General features: G+C 49.3%; 2 protein-coding genes across 4 annotated transcripts; one reads left to right on the top strand and one right to left on the bottom strand.

The window, feature by feature from the left end:
* Positions 1-54: 54 nt before the first annotated feature.
* Positions 55-8,198, bottom strand: AKR7A2 (aldo-keto reductase family 7 member A2). The gene is made up of 7 exons (XM_067567532.1): positions 7,786-8,198; positions 6,223-6,410; positions 5,572-5,676; positions 4,158-4,254; positions 3,241-3,340; positions 1,339-1,468; positions 55-689 (listed from the first exon to the last, which is right to left on the bottom strand). Exons 1-7 carry the CDS (start codon positions 8,081-8,083, stop codon positions 528-530), a joined length of 1,080 nt encoding a protein of 359 aa, XP_067423633.1. The 5' UTR covers positions 8,084-8,198; the 3' UTR covers positions 55-527.
* Positions 8,199-8,593: 395 nt separating this feature from the next.
* LOC137165973 (lysosomal amino acid transporter 1 homolog) lies at positions 8,594-19,838 on the top strand. Of its 3 annotated transcripts, none has more exons than XM_067567525.1 (8): positions 8,594-8,693; positions 11,306-11,567; positions 15,125-15,254; positions 16,295-16,382; positions 17,220-17,371; positions 17,691-17,783; positions 18,453-18,638; positions 19,124-19,838. In XM_067567525.1, exons 2-8 carry the CDS (start codon positions 11,398-11,400, stop codon positions 19,205-19,207), a joined length of 903 nt encoding a protein of 300 aa, XP_067423626.1. In that variant the 5' UTR covers positions 8,594-8,693; positions 11,306-11,397; the 3' UTR covers positions 19,208-19,838. The 3 variants fall into 3 exon arrangements, with proteins under 3 accessions (XP_067423626.1, XP_067423627.1, XP_067423628.1); XM_067567526.1 differs by lacking the exon at positions 8,594-8,693 and adding an exon at positions 9,079-9,122; XM_067567527.1 differs by lacking the exon at positions 8,594-8,693 and adding an exon at positions 11,189-11,204.
* Positions 19,839-20,312: the final 474 nt, after the last annotated feature.

The following is a 20,312-nucleotide window of genomic DNA, read 5'->3' as shown; positions in this document are numbered from 1 at the left end:
TAAAACAGCTTCCAACAGAAACAAAACCCAAAATGCAATGAAACAGATGTGGCCTAAGTTAGAAAATGCTTTATTCTGACAGCTGAGATGCTTTACAGCATGAAGACAAACATCCAGATTCCTACTGGGAGACTTCAAGTGGCCATATCACAGGGGTGGTTCCTTACACAAATTACATCACTGAATCACACTACTACTTTTGTGCTTAGGCGAAAACAGGAGCTGCCCTCTTCAGGGTCACACACACGGAAATTTTGGCTTAATTTTGTTTAAGGAAAAACCAGACAACTGATGGCTTGGACACTGTGCTTCTAGCAGTAAGATAGCACAGACACAGTAAGGCTTGTGATTGTACAAAATGCTCCATCTCTAGTGCAAGGAAACCGCAATGTGGCACTAATACATTCACCACTTGGAACCCCTGGTCCCTGGGCAATGTCTCCTCTGAAACACTTTGGGAGGGGTTAGGTTTCATATGCCAATATACGGGGTTACCATCCCCACAGTGAATTTGGTACCCCCATTTTCTAGCGGAAGTAGTTGGGGCAATCGTGAGCAACTAGGTGCCAAGCTTTATCGAATGCGTCCACCACAGCTGGGAGCAGAGGGCCTTCTTCACTGCAGGTGAGGTTCTGCTGCAGCTGATCCATGTTGGACATCCCAATGATCACTGCATCTCCCAAAGCACCCTGCGGTGGAAAGGGAGGAGTTACCTTTCTCAGAGGAAAACCAAGTTGCCTCCCAGCTTGTAACAGACATCAGCTCTGTTTGTCTTTCAGCAGAATGTTTGCTCTTTGGCAATTACTAGATATTTGGGGAAATGAGTCTCAGCTGCAGTCCTGTTAACAGGGCCAGAGCTCAGTGGGCTGTCACTGCCTCCAATTCTCACCAGTCCCTCAAAGGCTGCCAATTCGTGCTCTGTGGGTGGCCAGAGGGACATTTTAGGGGAGGAAGAGAACATACCCATTAATTTCCTGGCCATTTGAAAAGCCAGCTTATCACCTCATGGGGCAGTGGCTGGCTGAGAAAAGTCAGAACTACAGCAAATGGTATTTAACATCTTCCACTTTCCTTCAGGCCATGGAGACAAAATACAGAAGGAAGTGTAGAACCAGCTCACTCCTATACTCCGCTGTATGCAGCAGCCTGGCAGTGGAAGACCAGAGTAATATTCCAAAAAGAACAGAGCAGTAGGGTCAAAGTGGATTAAAAGATAATACAGCTGTTTAGACAGACTTCGCTGTTAATGTGCTGCAGTTGGAAAAACCAAAGAAATCCAACGGCAGTGTTCCAGTTCTGTTGCACCTACCAACTTGTCTGTTAAAGTCAAGTGATTACCTGAAGTTTAGAGTGGTTGTACATCCAGCGTAAAGCAGCGGAAGTTAGGCTTGGGGGGTTAGAGCCATAAGCCTCTCCTAATGCTTTCTCTACCAGGGCAATGGCTTGGAAATGGTGCTTCCTCCAGTATCTGCAGCAAAGGAGACATTAAATAGAACATTCATTTTGCTACCTCAACCACCTCTAGCTTCCTCTCATGACTGAGGCGTAGATCCATTCTGCAGGCTAGAGAACAAAGGAGCATTCCTATCTCCAACATATCAAGACTAGTGCCTGGACCACTGCATGTACCCAAAGCAGCCTTTATGGGCTAGGGCACCCAAACAGTTTTTGGGTGATCCTGGGGGTACACGAGACACAAGCACGGGGTATCCGGGGAAAAACAGAGTGAAGGGGAGGCGGGCGGCAGCCGCCGGCTTCCTGCCCGGTTGCAGCTCCTAGGTAGGAGCCCGGCCGCAGCCTCTTGCATCTGGTGAGCTGGGCTCACAGCTGGGTGGCAGTCACCTGCTCCCCGGCTCCAAGCTGAGGGACAACCTCCAGCGCCCCGGCTTGAAGATGGGCAGCAGCCGCGGGCCCACATCCCTGGGTCCTAGCCAGTGCGGAAGCCTCCTCTGCCCTAGCTCGGATTAGGTGGCAGTCACCCACCTCCTGGGCTGGCAGCGAGGTGGCAGCCGCCTGCAACTTGTCCAGGTGTCAGCCCCTCTTCCTGGCTCAAAGCCCAATACCCAGAAAACTTGTCCATTTCACTGCTCTAGCTGAACAGTGAAATTGACAGCTGTGACAGCCCCAGATTTGACTAGTTAACCTCTTTTCCTGTCTTTCTTTCTCTCCAACTGCTTCCTCCTCTCAAATCTATGGCAAAAAATTTGGCGTGGCGCTTTATATTCCCCAGCATTGGCATGCCGCTCAAAGCCTCCTAGCTTTAGCCAACATCACCTCTAGCCCAGGTACATACTTGAGTTGTGCACCCCTGGTGTAAAGGTGGTAACTCTACCCACACTAGATCTGACATATCACGGCCTTATATACTCAGCCCTTCTTCCAACATATGGCTCACATTAGTCTGTAAATATAAAATCCTATGGAAAATTGAGTGTTGGGGTACTTATTAAAATTTTCAGAAGTTAGGGGGTACTTGCTATTTAAAAGGTTGGGAAACACTGCCCTAGGGATCAGAGATGCTGCAGTCACTGTTTAACAAGCATATTACCTGTTGAGGCTTCAGACTCAACTTATTTCACTGGTGTAGAATTACATTTTTTTTTTTTAGCTAGTGTCATAGATCGTGTAGATACAACAAACAAGTTCACAGCAGCCAGCTTATGGCCGTGCATCCTTTCCAGATACCAAACCATTAGTGCACGTGTAGCTAGCAAAACCTGACTGTCTTTTTGTTCTTGGTGTAGGCCTTTTATCAAGAGCTGAAAGCACTTTGTAAACATTAAGCTTCAGCCTCCTGTAAGGGAGGTCAATATCCCCCATTTCACAAATGGGGAAACGGCTAGACAGCTATTCAAGTGATTTCTGCGAGGCCACAGAGCAAGTCTGCAAAGCTGGAACTAGACCATAGAAAGCTCCCCTGCCCAGGCCTATGCTATAATCAAGCCACCACACTTGGTCTCTTTATAATCATTAAACCATCCCTGCTATATTTAACAAATTCCCACCATCCCAGTGCTGCAGGGGAGCACCAAACCACCATTGTTTAAGAACAGCGTATGGGCTGCCCAGCAATAACCAAGGGAGATCATCTGCCTGTGAGCGTAATCACTGAACAGACTTCAGTCATTTGTATTTTCTCCTACATCTTCACCGGGTGATTTATCTAGACTGAACCAAAGGTAAGATGGCCAGCCTCAGAAGAGGTCGCTCTCTCTGCCATTCTACCATCCAGAAACTTACCTGTTCCTGTAGGCCTGCGCCCAGTCATTCCCAAAAAACCTGCCCGTCGGTTGGTGTGTGTCTTTTTCTTCATACTTGTACTTCCCTGTCAGCAGCCCTCCTGCAGTGGTTCAATGACACGCTAGTTAGTGGCTAGGATTTTACAACCTGTAAAAAGTGCTGTAGCCCTATATACCCCATGACCTTCAACAACTCTGTACACAGAGCCTCTCCTGCAGCACAGGCATAAACCCCAGGATGGGACAGGGCAAGAGAAACTGAGCCAAATGAAGTTTGTAAAAATTCCACTTATTCAGTTCTGAACAGCAGAACAAGCTCTTTATGGTGAGAGAGGGGGACTTTCTGCCCCAGAAAGAGCCCTGATAAGGCAAGAGGGGCTACTTGGCATCAAGACACTTGGGTCGTTACAGCTGTCATTTTCCTTCCTGTAAAAATCTCTGTGATTCTAGTGCTGGGGAAAGGTGGCAGCCCTGGCGATGGATCAACACAGCATGGGTAGCTTTTGCCTTGACCTGCGAAGGACCTACTTTCATGGTCAGATTCAATTCTTCCTCTCTGATGACACTGCTGACCACAAGGGCAGCATACTGTGATACAGACATACAGATAAAATAGGAAATGGATAGAGATTAACTCCTCCATCAGATGATAGCTACTTCTGGCTGCCATGAAACTGGGATGGACTCAAGCTGGTGACCTACAAGTGGAGGGCTCTATAGCACTTCATCTGCCACCCAGTCATTCCAACGCCATTATTCTTATTCACTTCTAAGTGCTGGCATTTTGCTGAAGTGGACGGAGCCCTACTCAGAGGGGGGCAGGCCAGTTTCCAGCCTATTCTTGCTCTGTTTGGCTCAGCTTTTCTCCCCAGCCCTCATTTAGCAGACCCTTCCTCCTCACTCTTGCCCAGCTCATACCAGCCAAAGGATTGTAGGCATAGAACCGCATTCCGTAGTGTCTAAGGCACGGCAACAGCTCAGTTTCCACTTGGCGAGTGGTTGCATTGTACATGCCCTACAACAAATAAGAGCAATTAGAACTTCAGAGTGGGGCCTGGCTAGTTTGTGGGGTGTTAATGCAAGAGGAAGGGCCTCCTATTTGATGATGAGAATCCAGACCAGGCTAATAATGACCACGATGTGTTACCATCTGATGGCCATTTGGCCACCTATATGAAGTGGCTCAGTCCAGTTCCTAGTGAATTGTCAATACTGTTGGCACCGTCTACCTACACTTCTGAAGTGCCCATCACTGCCCTGCCCTGCCACTAATCACCATGGGTGCCTGAGTGAAATGTAATATCAAAGCTACACACAGATTTGAAGTTCCCACAACCAACTGGACCTGATTTTGTAGTGACCGTTTCATTACTACAAGCCATAGATCTGCAGGGCAAATTAACTAACACCCAGAAAAATGTGTTTCTGCTCCTTGCTCTGCTCTTCCTTTCACCTTGCCTTGTCTGTAACTATTCAGAGATAAAACCAAGTCCTCTAAATCGGTACTCGGGGCATTAGCAGGACTGTCTTTTTGTACAGTCATCTTCTCATGTTAACCCCGTCCATACATTCTGAACAAGTTTGTGTCCCAGCAGCAAACTCCTTTGCAGCAGTTATTTAACCATCACTGCACATGCACAGATTGCCTCCCATTTAGCCCCACGATGTTTTTGCATTGCATTCAAATCAACAGTGTCAAATTCCTCTTCCTCCTCCCCCATGGATAGATTCTGTGTCACATGGAAGGAGTCAGAACAGAGTCTCCAGGTCAAACTAGATTGGTGACTGTTGAAGAACAGATTTCCTGGATCATTGTCTGCTACTGCTAGCATTAAAATACAGTCAGTTTCACATCCAGGAAATTGCTGGAACAAATGACAGACAAATTTAACTGTGTCTGAGTATGTCCCGGTGTCAACTCCCCTTTCTAATCACACTTGTCCAAAAAGGCCTTCTCTGACTAAATGAAACATCTTTTTGTTATGTTTGTACAGTGCCTAGCACAATAGGGTCCTGGACCGAGACTGGGGCTCCTAAAAGCTAACACAATAAAAGCAACAGGTTCCCAGGACTCATTGCAACAAGTATAAAAGTTTGTGAATTATTTTGACTTCCTTGGGCTTTCCAAACCACTCAGTGATGCCCTACACACTGATTTTCCCAGGAGCTGTCCTCAGTAGGTGAAGCTTCATGACATCATCCTGGGGAAGGAGTAGTTCCACCTGAAGAGCACTGGGGCAGGCCCCTGTGGCTCCAGGTTGGGTAAAGAGAGACTAGAGCTGCAGAAGTCTGCGGCACATCAGGTAGACCATAGTAAATCTACAACCCTCACCTGATACACAGTTGGAAGCACCCAGTTGTTGTATTTGCAGATGGTATAGATTTCTGCCACCTCCCAAGCTGCATAGTTCGACAGACCAAGCTCGTTAAACTTTCCCTGTAGAGGAATACAAAGAGTATTTAATTCCAGTCTCTTGCAGAGTGTACTTACACACACAGTTTAAGATTAACATAGTGAAAGGGATTGTCAACTGATTTAAATCCCTAGATTAGATCACACACTTCTCCAAATGAGGATGAGTTACAAGCCCCAATGGGAATAAAAACGTTTCCCTTATTTTATTTGAATTAAAAGAACTCAATTTACACCCTTTCAAAACTAATGTCCCTACCTGTTAATGCCAAATGTAATATAGGACCAATTTATAGCAGGAGGCAAAGACCAGAAATCCTAAAGCTTGTGAAAGCTTTTATCTTATTTACTGTACTAAGTGAATCACCTGGAGGTACTATATGGTGCCAGCTATTTAGACCTTACACAGACCATTACTTTCTCTTCTCCCTGCCTTGTGGAACCTGCCCCCTCAGCACTGTCCTCACACTACCCTGCGATGGAAAGCAGGAGAAGACACAAGTAAACCTAGGGAAAACAAAACAAAAAACAAGTAGACAAAGTCCCGGGTTTGGGCCTCTCTGCCTTTACCTCCTTGCATAGCTCATTGCAGGCACGTAATGTCTGTTCCACAGGAGTGTCGTGGTCAGGGGCATGTAGGTAGAATAGGTCCACACTCTTCATCTGTAACCTCTCAAGGGATGTCTCCAGTTGAGACCTGACACTCTCAGGTGTGAGTGTCTTTCCCTCCCATGGATTGGCTTTGGTTGCCACCTTCACTAAGACAGAGACAGAACCAAATTGAAAATAACTAATTTTGTATTTCATCTTCAGTAACCAGTATGAAGGAAGGATAGGGATAAGGCACAGGCGCAAACCCCAAACTACTTAAAATTCATGCATAACAGAGAAGCCTCAGGCAACGCTGGTAACATCTGCAATCTGCTACACAAAGGGAAAGCCAAATTAGTAGGATAACAGAGTTGCTAGTGCTGATCTAAATCCCCACATAAGGGAACAGGTAAGATCATAGAGGCTCAATCCAGCAATCAACACAAGTTCCCTTGTTGTTATTCTTGGAAAGGCTGGGTGGTCAGAGTGGCTGTAACAGTTGTTTTTCCCCCAACAACTCTGTTCACTTGTACAGGGTGTCACTCATTTATTTCAAAGTCAGTTCAATGGATCCTGCATCGCCACAATGGAGCACAAAATTAATCTGTAGTTTTAGATCCTAAACTCTCCAGAGCAAGGACTATGTCTTCATGTGCATATGTACAGTACCTAGTACAATGATCCTAAGTGAGGGCCTCGGTACTACTGGAATACAGATATTGTACAAAACAGTGGCCATTATTATACCCACAATGGCTGCCTGAGGTTAGGCACCTAAATCTTGTCCAAATCAAATGCAGACAGCCAAGAGCATCAGTGGTGATTAGATTTCCCCCGGATTTCCCCAGCACACACTGAAGCGTTTCAGTGACACAGACGAGCTATTTGGAGACACGCTGTTTTTACAAGACCTTCAAAGTGAACTCTGGCACCTCCTCACCCTGAGCACGAGACTGATCCGTGCAAAGGGCAAAATAAAGCCCACCTGCAAGGCAAAGGGCAGCCGAACAAGTGGTGGTGGTGGTGGTGGGGACGCGTGGCTCCAGTCTGGTGAACCTGACGTCAAGTGCTTTGGGGTCCCCCCCCCCCCAAGGCTGCATAAAACCAGTCAGGGCTGTGCGCGGGGAGGGGGGGGTGCACGCAGACCGGCCCAGGTGTCCAGCAGCTCCAGTTACTGCCCCCGGCTGCTACCAGCCTTTCCACACCCAGCCTGCAGGGAGCCGGTCCCTGCCCCGCACCTCGCCGGTGCAGCCCCGCCAGGGCCCCTGCTCCCCTCGCTGCCCCCGGCACGTGGCAGGAGAAGGCCCTGGAGTCCCCCCCCCCCCCGGGGCAGCAGCCCAGCTAGAGGGGACGGGCTCCCGCCTTTTGCCCCCTGGAACGTGGGGAGTCCAGACCCCCTGACTGCCCCATGGCGGGATATCGAGCAGGGACAGCGCCCCGTGCCCCCCGCCCCTCTCCTACCTCAGCCCGGCCCCCTCCCGCCCCTGCCCCCAGCTCCCCGCCCCTCTCCTGCCCCCAGCCCGGCCCCCGCCTCTCCCGTACCTGCGGGCCCGCCGCCGCCCGCCAGCAGCGCCCCCAGGATGCGCTCGGACGCGCCCCCCGCGTACATGTGGGCCGTGTCCAGCTGCCGGTGGCCCCGCTCCAGGAAGGCCCGCAGCAGCGCGCCGCTCGCCTCCTGCTCCGTGCGGCGCCCGAACTCCATGGTGCCCAGCACCGAGGCCGGGCGCTGGGCCGGCGAGCGCGCGGCCTGGGCCATGGCGGAGCGAGCTCGGCGGAGCGTCCGGACAGCAGCGCCCTCGAACCGACGCTCCGCCCGGGACAAGAGCAGCAGCAGCAGCATCCTACGCGCATGCGCCTGGGTGCGCCCACCTCGCTCTAGGGACCGAGAAGAAAGGACTCGCCGCGCTGGCGGGCGCTAGGGACCGTCTCCAAACTCCTATCCCAGTCGGTGACGAGTTGTTATGATCCCCTAGCGAAAAGCAGACCTGGAACGATGCTCGCCTGAGTCTGGAGGCAGAGGAGCTATTGCCCGAGGGGTGGGGGGGGCCTGGTGTATGTGCTCCGAAGGGGGTGCACGCGAGGGCCTATTGGCCCCGGGGTGTATGTGGAGGGAGGGGGTAACTGCACGCGAGGGCGGCTATATTGCCCGGGGGCGGGGGTGTATGTGCTCCGAAGTGGGGGCTATTGCCCCTGGAGAGGGTAACTGCACGCGAGGGCGGCTATATGGCCCGGGGGGCGCGGCAGTCTGGACGCCGGGCCGGGGCGGCGGCTGCAACCCAACCTGCGAGCGATGCGGGTCAGGTGACCGAGCCGGGTTACAAAGAACCCCGGGTGGGGGCCAGCCGGACGCACACCGGCTAGGACCGCGGTAGGAGCTGGGAGGACAGACGTGGCCCGGCCGAGGCGATTGGTTGGAGAGCAGGGACCACAACAAAGAGCCCACGTTCCAGGTAGTCACACTTCGTTTTTCTGTCTCAAACCGCTCGGGGCGGCAGTATCCTTATCCCCAGCTACAGCGGGGGAAACAGGCACAGGGAGATGAAGAGATTTGCTCTGCACGGACAAACACCAGCTCTTCGTCTCCATGCCTTGCCTGCCGGGCTAGGCTGCCTGTTACACACTGACCAGGAGGACGCTCTAGAGAACTGTCCCGTGTTTCCCGGAGAGGAGACCCTTTGTCCCCTCTTCACCCCCTTTCCAGGGATCGTGGGGATGGGACATGGTCAAGTTAGCATTGGCACCTTGCAATGCCGACGCACGCTCTTCTCCCTGGAGGTGAAAGTAGGCTGAAGGGGCGAGGGAGGGAAGTGAGAGCCAAGGAGAAGAAGAAGCAGCGGTGAGGGAGCATTGCTATCCCAAGCCAGGGAGAGGCTCAAAAGGTGCAGTCCATCCCCCACTAGGCTCTTCCTTACTTTAACCCTTGGTCATCATGTGACGTGCCCAGTTCAAATGGTTATTGTGGGGTGTTTGCAAATGTCCTGCTAGCTGTAACATGCTGAACGGTCAGTACTGGGCTCAGCCTCTGAAAGCTGATCCTGAAGCGTTGAATTCAACGGAAACTCCAGGAAAACCAAATAAATAGAAACTACTGTTAACACAGGAAAGTATATCCCCCCTTCTCATCCACACTGGGGAACAACCTCCTGGGGAGAGAACTGATGATCTAAAAGGACGCCAGCTGCTATCAGCCCATATCCTAACACAGAGATGTTTCTCATAGGCCTTAAACTGACTTTTTTGGACCTGTGGTGGTTGGGAAATGGGACACACTATAGTATGATCCCTCAAATTCCATGACAGCTGTCGAGCCCTCAGCCTCTTTCTGCAAAACTCCAAAAAGGAGTGTGAATTTTGCCTCCCTACAGAATCCCTTACACTAGGTACTTCCTACTAAAGAAAGTCCAGAAATACCAGTGTTCATGGAAGCACTTTGGCATGCTTGTAGGTGGGAGAAGACCACTGAGAAGGAACTGGATAAGAGATATAGATAAAGTACAGACCTGTGATTTAAGAGATCTGGCTTCTGTGACTGACTGGCTTTGGACACGCCCCTTAAAATCTGTTTCAGTTTCTCCATCTGTAAAATGGGAATAGTAATCTCACAGGTATTTTGAGGGTTCATTTATTGTTGTAAAGTGCTTTGAATTCTTCTGACAGAAGCAAATTAAGGTATTATTATTAGATGGGTCACTGCTGGGATATAATGATCAGCTGTGATGAAATCTCCTTCCACTTATAGGGTGTAACTTAAATCTTGTGTGTGTAAACCATTACAAACCCACGCTAAATGAGCTGGTGAGGGTATCTCAGTTGTGTATGAAATGGAGACCTTGTTGTTTGCCATGCAGGCTTACAATGAATGGTCAAAGTGCAAGTTTCAGCTGCTGTACATCAAGGAACAAGTGATTCCTTTATTTATATAGTTTGCATAATACATTGGGCTCCTTCCAGAGTGCAGTGAAGAGATGCAGAGGGAGATGGGCCGCATTGGATGCGGCATTTCAAAGGGAACAAAGTGGCATGGGATAATAGGGAGAAAAGGAACACACACTCTGATGTTAGTTCAAACTCGTCGTCATCCATGTGGATCTGTTCCCAAAACGTAGCATGACTGAAGGCTGCCCCTTTACTGACAAACAGCCTGAGTCCTCCATAGGCAGTTCTTGCTCCTGTCCTGATGTCCCACCAGTGCCAGCACCATTAGCTGAGAAGATTGTTTTTCATCGAAGAGTCCCTGCCCATGCAGAGCCAGTGAATGTCCAGACAGGCCTCATTCTTTCCTTGCTTACCCTCGTGTAACTCAGCTTCGGTGGGGTTACCCCTTTCTGGGCCCACAGCGAGAAGAGGGTCAGAGCTGATATTTCAGTGAAGAGAAGGAAATTCGGGTGTTCTGATTTGGGGCAGTTTGAGAATGAGATTTTCCAGCAGAAGTTTCTGCACAGCAAGTCAGCCAGGCCAGCGCTGGCAGGTTAGCAGGTATCTGGCTCAGTTGGGGGGAAAGCCCTTTGCTTAGTTTTCTTTTCTCTGCAGTGACTTCCTTAGGAAGGAAAATAAACCAGGTCATGGGGAGTAGCCGGAAGACGTAAATATTCTATAGCTGCAAAGGGGCCCCTGGCGGACTTGCTGCATTTCTTATTCTGAGTCATCACAGATGAGCCCAGGTGACCAGGGCTGATGTGACTGTAGGAAGTAGAACCTGGCTCTACTGAAAATCTGTTTTAAAGACCTGCTTTTGAGCACTTGCTTTGGCGAGAAGCACATGCTGAGCGAGGGGGTGTCTCTCTCATAATCATGTGTGCTGCTGAAAGGACGTTCCACGTAGACCTCACATTTGTTTATAGTGAATTTAGTGCTGGCTTGACAGTTCTGGAGACTGAAGTTCTTTATCAACAGACCAATCTGTGATTACCTGTCCCCTAGGCCACTAAAGGCCCATTAGATAGTAACTCTTCTATTGCAAGGTGAGCTAGCTTTAAACCAACAAAGTAGAGCTAAAAGAAGCCATCTGTCTTCTTGTTGCTGTTAATACAGCCTTTTTCCTTCTCCCCATTTATTCCAACAGGTTCAGTGTCTGGCTCTGAATAAAGAGATGCCCCCTGCTGTCTGACCCCTGCAGTCTCTTCACTAAAAGGTTGACCCATTCCTGACTGTGCTATGCACTCACGGCTTTGGCGAGGTTCCCTAGGAGGAAATTTCTCGGACTGTCCCAATGGCTCTCAGTGGGTATGGGATGTGTTCAGTGAATGTGCCCAGGATGGCCGGGACATCGCCAGTGTTGCTTTGGGTCTGGTTTCCATCTTCTGCTTTGCGGCATCTTCCTTCCCGTAAGTAAAACTGTTCTGCTCCCCGTCAAGGTGAGTGTCCTAGATGCCCAGTGGAGGGGATTCTAGATCCAGCTGGCATTTTGTCCTTCTCTGTTTGTTTGTGATGGCTTCCAAAACATCACACAAAAGCCAAGAGCCTCCCTTGGAGATCTTGAGCACAGCCACTTCATTCACCCTACTGAAGGACTTGATTGGTCTTGGCTTTGAAGGGCTGGGTTTAAAATGGGGAGAGGGCTGGTGGAGAAGGAATAGCTCTTCAATTTACAGCTTCAAGCTTGTCATCCACACGAAATGAGGCGTAGTTCATTGCTAGGGCTGCTGCATGATGTGAAATATCTCTAGTGTTCCATCCAGAGGTAGCTGCATCTCCGTGATTGAAGTGATTCCTTTATTTATATAGTTTGCATAATATGTTGGGCTTCTTCAGGATCAAAATTGTTAAAAGGACAGACTGTAGATTGGGGAGAGGCAAGGAAAATGCAGATGTTCTGAGAGCTTCTTCCACTTCTACACAGTGAGGTGGTTTTGCAATTAGAGAGGCTGTTACTCTAATGGAACTTCTGCGTAATCCATAAATTAGCACATAGCAGATCAGCAGCGTAGTGTCTCCCCCACCCCCCCCACTCCGGTCAGACTGTGACATGCAGATCATGTGGACAGAAGAACCTCTGAGGAAAGCAGTCTGGAGAGACTGAGCTCAGCAGTTTCTTGGAAAATGAGCTTTGTCCCCAGCCTACAGGGAGTGAGAAGGTGCCAGTATGGCAGGACTGCCATATTAGGGCTAACCAGCTGTGCCTGCTCCTAAAATCAACAATGTGTCACTTCCTGGTGAGGAATGTAATCTGTCTGCATACAATTGAGGAGCATGTCTCTATCACTCTTGCTGTCCCAGATGCCCCTATAGAATGCACAACTGTCAGTGGGGAGCCTTGGAAGTGGGTCAAGCCTGGCTCGCTGTAGGTGAAGGCATGTGTCACTAACTTGCTGACTGGTTACATCCAGTCTACTATCTGGCCATCAGCTGACCGACATCCCAGCTACAATGTCAGTGGCAAACTACCTGCTTAGCCCAATTGGACCAGGGTGGGTAGTGGCTGACTGACCTAAATAAGTAGCTGGTGACTAATGGGAAGCAGACTCTCATCCTCTGCCCTCGTGAAGCAGGATCTGCAGGAAGGGGCTGATGGCTCTGCCTCCCAGAATAGTCTAGTTCTTGGTTTTTGAAGGGGAGAGTTTTCTCCCCATCTGCAGGAGCAAATCTTCTCACTGCTTTTCAGGTGCATTTGCTGCCTTCCTTCTAGCCTTTCTCTGATGAGTCTGTGGCAGGTGCTAGGACAGAGCTAGCATGCGCTTATTTGCCTGTATCTTTAAAATGTATCTGCCCATGTGGGCTAGGCCCCTGGACAATGACCGGGTCACAAAACCCAAATCCACAATGAGCGAGATGCTGCTGTTGCCAGTTAAACCATCAGGGACTAACAATGCCTGAGCCTCCCTCCCACCTTCTCAAAAACTGGAAGGCGGGAAATGCCATCAGCACCTTGGAGAAGAGCTGGCACAATGATACCTTATCACTCTGTCCCAGCATGTAGACTTCCAGCCCCTCAACCCCCACCTTCTTCCCCAGATACAGGTCCCTTGTCTTGGTTTGTGGATCCCATTTTAAAAACACAGGTTCAGCCCTTTTAGGGGCTATTTGGGGAGCAGAGGGAAGTTGCCTGTTAGAGGTGAACATCCCATCAACCCAGCTAAAGGATGAACAAAACCCCACTGGAAACCACGTGGGGGAGAAACGAACCTGGCTGCTTAAGACCTGGGGCTACCTACTGGAGGGGAAGTTCTTGCAGCACATTTCGCTATCGCGCCCATTATCTGACTTTAACGTTTCTGTCTGGGCAGATTTAAGAGCAGGAGGAAACAGGCTGTCTTCTGTAGTGGGCCTGAACACTTGCCTTGTGTCCTCTGGCTTCCTGGAACGCCTGCCTTGAGTGACTTCCAGTTCCCATCATCAAATTAACTCATGAAGCCACAGGAACTGGACAGAGTCAGCAGATTGTCAGACCGATTTACTGAGCTGATGAACTACCCAGAGGAGGTTCCAGAGCAGGAATCTTGCCCAGCAATGCACATCAGGCAGAGCTCCTCCTCTTTGGAGATTCAGATAGAAGCCTCTCATGTGCTGTGGGGGGCAGCTTAATAGGAAACAGTGCACCTGAGGCCAGCACAGGAGGGTCACAGCAGGTGATCTGAATAGCAGACAAACTGTGGCTAATGCTGGAGGCTGAAGTTTGGAATCATCACCCGATGCACAGTCTTATCCTCTGTGGTGAAGCTCCAGATACTGAGTCAGACTGACCAGGCTTTTTGCTGGCAGTGAACATTCCTCATTCCACAATAGGCTGATGCAGTGCAGCCTGCTTTTTGAGACGGTTGCCGGTGAAGGGAAGCTGTGGCACCCTGAAATTCTCCATACTGCAAAGTGTGGTAAATCCGCTCTCCATTATGTGCTGACTCAGAAAGAGGGAGAGGCCATGGTGGTGTAGCCGGTTCCCCTTCTCTACATGCTGGCTTTGAAATTTGATCAAACCCAGAGTAGCATTGTTCTTCCTGGCTTGTAAACTGTGGTGCAGAGACTACAAGGTCCTACAAGGAACTGGTGGCAAAACCAAGAATAAAGCAGAGTCCCAGCTTCCAGGCTATTGCTCTATCCACTAGAATTACCATTTCCCCCATGAAAGTGAGAGGTGGATAACACTATGCAGAGAGCAGGCAGGTGGTGTGCACGCATTTCCCACAATGCGACTTGCAACACCCTTGGTAATCCTGAGCTCTGAGAGCCATGCTGTTGCTGTCTGGCAGAAGGGCTGGGTGGCAGGCAGCAGCTATGGGCCGTGTGGCCAGGGCGGTTCTGCTCTGGATTTCCCGGAGCACAAAGATGGTGGTATTAAACCTGGGGAGTGGAGACAGTGAACGTTTGGATTAAGCCAGGAGATCAAAGAGTCTCTCCAGCCTCTTTCCCTTCCCTTGCCAGCCCTCTGGGGCCAGAGCAGCACTCACTAAAATGCCTTTGGCTGGTAGGTCAGCAGAGCCAGCTTTCCACAGCCTGGACAAGGTCCAGATTAGGGGCACAAGAGCGAGAGCAGTACTAGTACCTCCAGTGATGTGGGGTTTCCAGGCTGCGCATTCTTGATGCATGTGACTTGCCATAATGTGGGCTGTGGTAGGGAGGGAACCCACTGAAAGCCCTCCTCGCAGCTATTCATCCTGGTAAAATCACCGATGGGTCAGTGCCTTAGGGCTTGTCTACATGAGGAAACTTACCAGCAGAACTGTACCAGTTTAACAATACTGCTATAGTTTTGCTGGGAAATTACCCTGTGTAGACAAGCCCTGAGCCTGCTGACAGTTTGTATTCCTCTCCTGAGTTTAAAAACTAAACATCGCATCCAGCCCATCAGGGGGGTCTCACGTTCAAGAAGCCCCTGGCCTCTGCCCCACTAGCGTATTGGTGAATTGATTGTGTAGAGCTGACTCACTCTTTCTCTCTCTCTCCACAGCCAATATTACAAGGCCTGTAAAACAGGTAATATGGACCAGGCTCTCTCCATATACTTCCTGCTGGGCTGGCTGGGAGGAGACGCCTTAAATTTAATAGGCTCTTTCCTGGCCAACCAATTGCCACTACAGGTAATGACATAGGTTTTTCTGTGATTGAGTCTGGCTGGCAGGGATTGTAGTGTGCAGAGTCTCTGTGTGGGTGAAGGGAAGGAAATAATCTAGTTCAGTGGTATGAGAGTGACTCCCTAGCCAATGCTGGGTGGGGGGGGGGGCCGTGAATGGATTTAGGACACTTATCAAAAGAATGACAATGATTTTGCTTGCTGTTCTATAACTTTTATAGGGCAAGATTGGGCTTTGGACCCTTCTCACTGTCTGATCATTAAAGATCATTTTCTGATTGATAGAGGAGACTTCACCCAGGGTAGAGCTGGTGTGCAGTCTAGGGCTCTGCCACCATCAGGCTCAATCCAGCATTTCAGACAGCTAAAATCGGCTGACTTACTTTCAAATTAATTTCTTGAGCACACGGGTAAGAAATGCCTCTTGCCCTATGGATTTTCTGAAGAATACTCTGAACCAAAGAGAAGCCCCTAGGTTGCTGGAGGTTGTCTAGGTCATGGTTGTGGCCTGAGAGAAGGAGTGTTGTTCTATAAGATGAAGAGATGTCCCAAAGTCATGCATATTATCTCTGTCTGTGAATCATTTTCTTGCAGGAGGTGAGGCTAGTTGATGAAAATTCAAGGCAGGGCATCTTTTCTCCTGTTAGATCAGGGTGGCCAAAGTGCAACCCCAGGATTCCACATTATCGCCATTTTACAGATGATGATACTGACCTCCTTTGTAAAGCGCTTTGAGATCTGCTGATTAAAAACTCTGCATAAGAGACAGGGATTATAATTATTACATTGTTGCTTCCCTCATTCTGAATGGAGCCTGTGGAGGCTACATGGGCCACTGTGCAATGCCTCTGACTGGAGCAGGAGAGAGCCTTCCAGGCTGGGCCTTGCAGAAGAGCAGCTATGGCAGCTTCAGCTACAATTAGAATGAGGAAAGCTGCTTAACCTTCCAGTCAGCCCTCAGCTGAGCAGCATCTGGGGGGTCCTTCTGTGGCTGAGCTGTGAGAGGCAGTTCTGCCGTATCACTGAAGATTCTGTTTCGTCCTGCAGGTTTACACTGCTGTGTACTATGTGCTGGCAGACCTGGTCATGTTGTCTCTGTACCTCTACTACAAAGTCAAGAACCAGCGCAGAAGCTGTGAGTTGATGGTTACTAACACAATCCAGCAACACTTGATTTTGCAAATGCATTTTTGAAAGCTGCTTCTTCCTGCAGTGGCACTGATGCTGATGGCTGTGGGAGGAGCTCAAGCAGTAGCCTGCTGGGCTTATACATCTTTCCTGCTCAGTCATAAGAGCACAGCAGGGATGTGGTGGCCAGAGACCACTTCTGGGTAGCAATATATGAATTTACGCTATTAAAGCTGGTCTCATAAACTTAAAGATCAGAAAGGACCATCATCGAGTCTGACCTCCTGGACATTGCAAGCTACAGAACCTTGCCCACCCACTCCTGTAATAGACCCCTAACCTGTTAGCAATAGCAGGCCCTCTTTAACACAGGGGCATCTGGCTTCTCTCATGAGATCAAGATGACAAAAAAATTCCCAAAGGACTCCAGGCTGAAGGCAGATTAAAATCCCTTAAACACTAATGCACTGACTAAGGAATACTGTAAATACCAGTTAGTTCTAAACTAAGAAAAATGATTGGTAACTGGACTAGCAAGAGAGACACAGTTGATTGGATTCAAGGCTTGCAACCTAGCCTATAAACATGGAAATCCTTGTGGAGTTGGAGATCTAGCTATTTCTGAGCTGCTATTTATCCTGGGAAAGAATCTGATCTCTTTGCATCCTGGAATTCTGAACCTGCCACTGTGGAACTGTTGCTTCCCTCTTCTGTGGGATGGCAGTGGCCCTGCTTTTCCAGAGGTGACGGGATACAGGTTGCCTCATGCTGCGCAGCATCATGGACATGTTCACCCCCTTTCTTTAGTGGCACTTTCTAATTCCCCTCTGCTTTCTCTTCCCAGTCTCTACTCCAATTAACGCAGCCTTTGCCTTCATTTTCCTGGGAACGGTGTCAGCAACATCCTTGCTGGGCAGAACTGGCTCCACAGTTGAATCGGTGCCATTTAGAGGGAGGACTCTTCTGTCCACCGCAGTGGATGAGGCTGGAGGCGAGGTGAGCCTCTCTCTATGGGGTGGGGGTGGAGGAGGGGGAGGGTTTGTGGGAAAGATGAGTAATCAGTTTGAAATGGGACTGTCCCACAGAGAGGGAGGGCTGGCAACCCTATCATGTGACTCTGTTTCAACCAATGGCTAGCCAATGGCTAGGGTAACTCAAGAGCTGTAAGCAGGTGGAAAGACAACAGTGCATACCTGGGTTTGGTCAGTCACATGATTTCACCTCTGCCACCAGTTGCCTGTACATCCAAGGGTATAGTTCTGTGTGCGCCTGGAACAGTGCCTGACAGCGGAGTGTTTTATGTCTTGCCCTGCAGCCTTTCACCAAGAAGGAAATCATTGGCTTCACCATTGGCTCCATCTCCTCCTTGCTGTATCTGTTCTCCCGGGTGCCCCAGATCTACACTAATGTAAGTGGACTCAAGGTGGGAGCTCCCTCCCTGCTGGGACTCCAGAGCTGGGTGTAGGGGAGCATCCTTCACCCCTAAGGGGTGCTGATGCAAGAAGCAGACGGCTCTAGGCCACTAACTAGCTGTTTCCATCACCTCACCATGGGCCATCTCTCTGTACTTTCACACTGAGTAGACTCATTTAACCTCTTCACTTCCATGCAGCAGCTGTTTCTCCCCCTCTGGTTTAAATGTAAATATCCTGGTTTAAAGGCAGGACTTGAATTTTGTTTAATATCTTACAACTGCAGCTGACAGGCTACTGGAGTTGAGCCCACTCAATCGTTTAGAACTTGTGCTATGGTGGGTATCTCTGTAGAGAGGGGTGATGAATGAAGGCTTCCTCGCTGCTGGAAACACTCGATATACTCGGCATGGATTCCCAAGTGCTGTGCAAAGGGAGGAAGATCTAGAAGCTAGCTAAGCTTAGTAAGTGCTGCTATCTGCTGTTCGAAGGACAAGCTTCTTAGTATTTGCATGCGTAGGGTCAGTTCAGCATGCCCTGCTGCAACTCCAGCAGATGTGCCAAGAAGAGCAGGGAAAACTAAAATGGGAATTGTACTGCAGAGAATTGGCCAACAGCTGTACCCTTTGCTCTTCAACCCCTTCTAATGTGGCTTCCTTTTTCAGTTCAAGAGGAAATCTACCACGGGTGTCTCATACTCTCTTTTCGCTTTGGTGATTTTGGGGAACTTGCTGTATGGATTAAGTGTGCTTCTGAAGAACCCAGACCCAGGCCAAGCCGAAGGCAACTACATCCTTCATCACCTCCCCTGGCTGATTGGCAGCCTGGGTGTCCTGTTTCTTGATGTGATTGTATCCTCTTCCAGTAATGGTTTCCCCATGATTCTGGGATGCTACAAAACTGGTCTCTTCTGGGGTGAGGGGTGGGCAGGGCTGTTCAGAGGCAGATTTTTGTTGATGCTGTTACACAGCTAGCCTGTGCTTTGCAGCTGAAGTCCTTCCCCATGTGTTAGTAAGAGATCATTATAATGTTGTGACAGATAGATGCTTAGTACTGTTCCTAGCATGAAGGGTCCCTGATCCTATTTGGGGCCTCTGGTCCCTGCCTTAATACAATAAAATACATAGCTCTTATCTGTAGATCTCAAAGTGCTTTACAAAGGAGGTAGCCATAATTACCCCCATCTTATAAGGGGAACAATGTACTTGTTAGCACAGAAAGAACCAACTGACCTCTATTTCCCCAAGCACTTAAACACTTTCTCCTTAGACAGAGCTACCTCACTGCTCCTACGCAGACCCTGCTCTAAAGAAAATAAGCCTTAACGCCTCCTCAGATCTCCTTCCAGTTCCTTGCCTATCGGCAGAAAAGGCCCTGCACTTTTTGGAGAGAGAAAGGCCCTGATTGGCAAGCAAGATGAAGCCCTTGACAGCTGACCAAGGAATTGTCCCAAAGCAAGAAGAATGGGTTACTGGTGAGAACGCTGGCTTCAAACTAAGGCACAGCAAGTTGCCATCAGGTTCCTTGGCCTGTTTTGGGGCAAATTCCGTTAACAGAAGGGGATGCAAGCCAATATGTGATATGCTGCTTCCTAAGGAAAGTGCTTAGCCACGTGGCAGAGGACTTTCCTGGTAGATCTCACCTGCTTGTAGTAATGACTCTAAAGGGATTAAATATTGTGAAATTTCTCTACCTGGATCATAGTTTTTTTTAAAAAACAAGCTGAATTTGATTCTGCCATCAGACATTACTAGCAACAATGAAAAAACTGTGGTGGATGGCGGGGAGCAATGAGGCTGTTTTAGCTTAAAACAGGAAGGTAATGAACACCGATGTTGTAAGCGGCTGTCATTTAACTGCACCTTTAAAGGTTTATTCACTGTGGTTCCCTTTGCCTATATGAATAATGTTGCACATTCTTCTTCTGGCAGCTGAGACGGGGAGTGAGGCCAGGGCTGGGTTGGGGAGGCACTTTAATACACGTGTGTGTGTTTTTATCTAAATGTTTTGGCAGTCGACTTCCTAGGAAAAATAAATCCTTGTCCAACATGCCTCCTTTGGTTTTTATTGTCATGACTCAAAGAACAAATGGTCTTGCAGCATGGCTGGCACTGGAAAAATAGTGGTGGTGCTGAGAGCTAATGAACCAAACTGTAAACCTTGTATGTAATGGAAACCACGTTAAGCCAGGGAGTGCAGCAGCACCCCTCGTTCCAGCACCAATGCTCACCGTGTAAACTTTCATTTGTTCCTGGCTGTGACTTTATTTCACATCCATTTTTGCCCTAGAGGTCCTGCATTTCTGAAGCAGGTATGCTGGCAGGGACTCCCCAAGGTATCTGCCAAATAAGACAGGCACTATATCTCTACCCCATCCCCATTTTAAATATTAGCCTTCCATTGATATTGCTGGGCTCTACCTGCTCCAGGCAGCAGATGCCTTCTAGCAGGATGGGCCTAGCCTGCATCCCTCCTGAGCCATCATGTAGCTGAGTGCTTTGGGGTCGTCCCCCCCCCCCACAAGG

This window comes from Emydura macquarii, unplaced genomic scaffold (genome assembly GCF_026122565.2).
Source record: "Emydura macquarii macquarii isolate MOO-44397 ecotype Brisbane River unplaced genomic scaffold, CSIRO-AGI_Emac_v2 contig_2768, whole genome shotgun sequence".
Classification (NCBI taxonomy): Eukaryota; Metazoa; Chordata; order Testudines; family Chelidae; genus Emydura; species Emydura macquarii.
This window is presented reverse-complemented; position numbering and strand designations above follow the sequence as displayed.

Coding starts and splice junctions, on each gene's coding strand:
- AKR7A2 (XM_067567532.1), bottom strand. CDS start 8,083: ATGCTGCTGCTGCTGCTCTTGTCCCGGGCGGAGCGTCGGTTCGAGGGC. Junction 5,677..6,222: donor GCAATGAGCTATGCAAGGAG/GTAAAGGCAGAG, acceptor ATTCCTCTACAG/GGAAAGTTTAACGAGCTTGG. Junction 3,341..4,157: donor TGCCTACAATCCTTTGGCTG/GTATGAGCTGGG, acceptor GAACCACTGCAG/GAGGGCTGCTGACAGGGAAG.
- LOC137165973 (XM_067567525.1), top strand. CDS start 11,398: ATGCACTCACGGCTTTGGCGAGGTTCCCTAGGAGGAAATTTCTCGGAC. Junction 11,568..15,124: donor TTTGCGGCATCTTCCTTCCC/GTAAGTAAAACT, acceptor CTCTCTCCACAG/CCAATATTACAAGGCCTGTA. Junction 18,639..19,123: donor TCCTGTTTCTTGATGTGATT/GTATCCTCTTCC, acceptor ACGCCTCCTCAG/ATCTCCTTCCAGTTCCTTGC.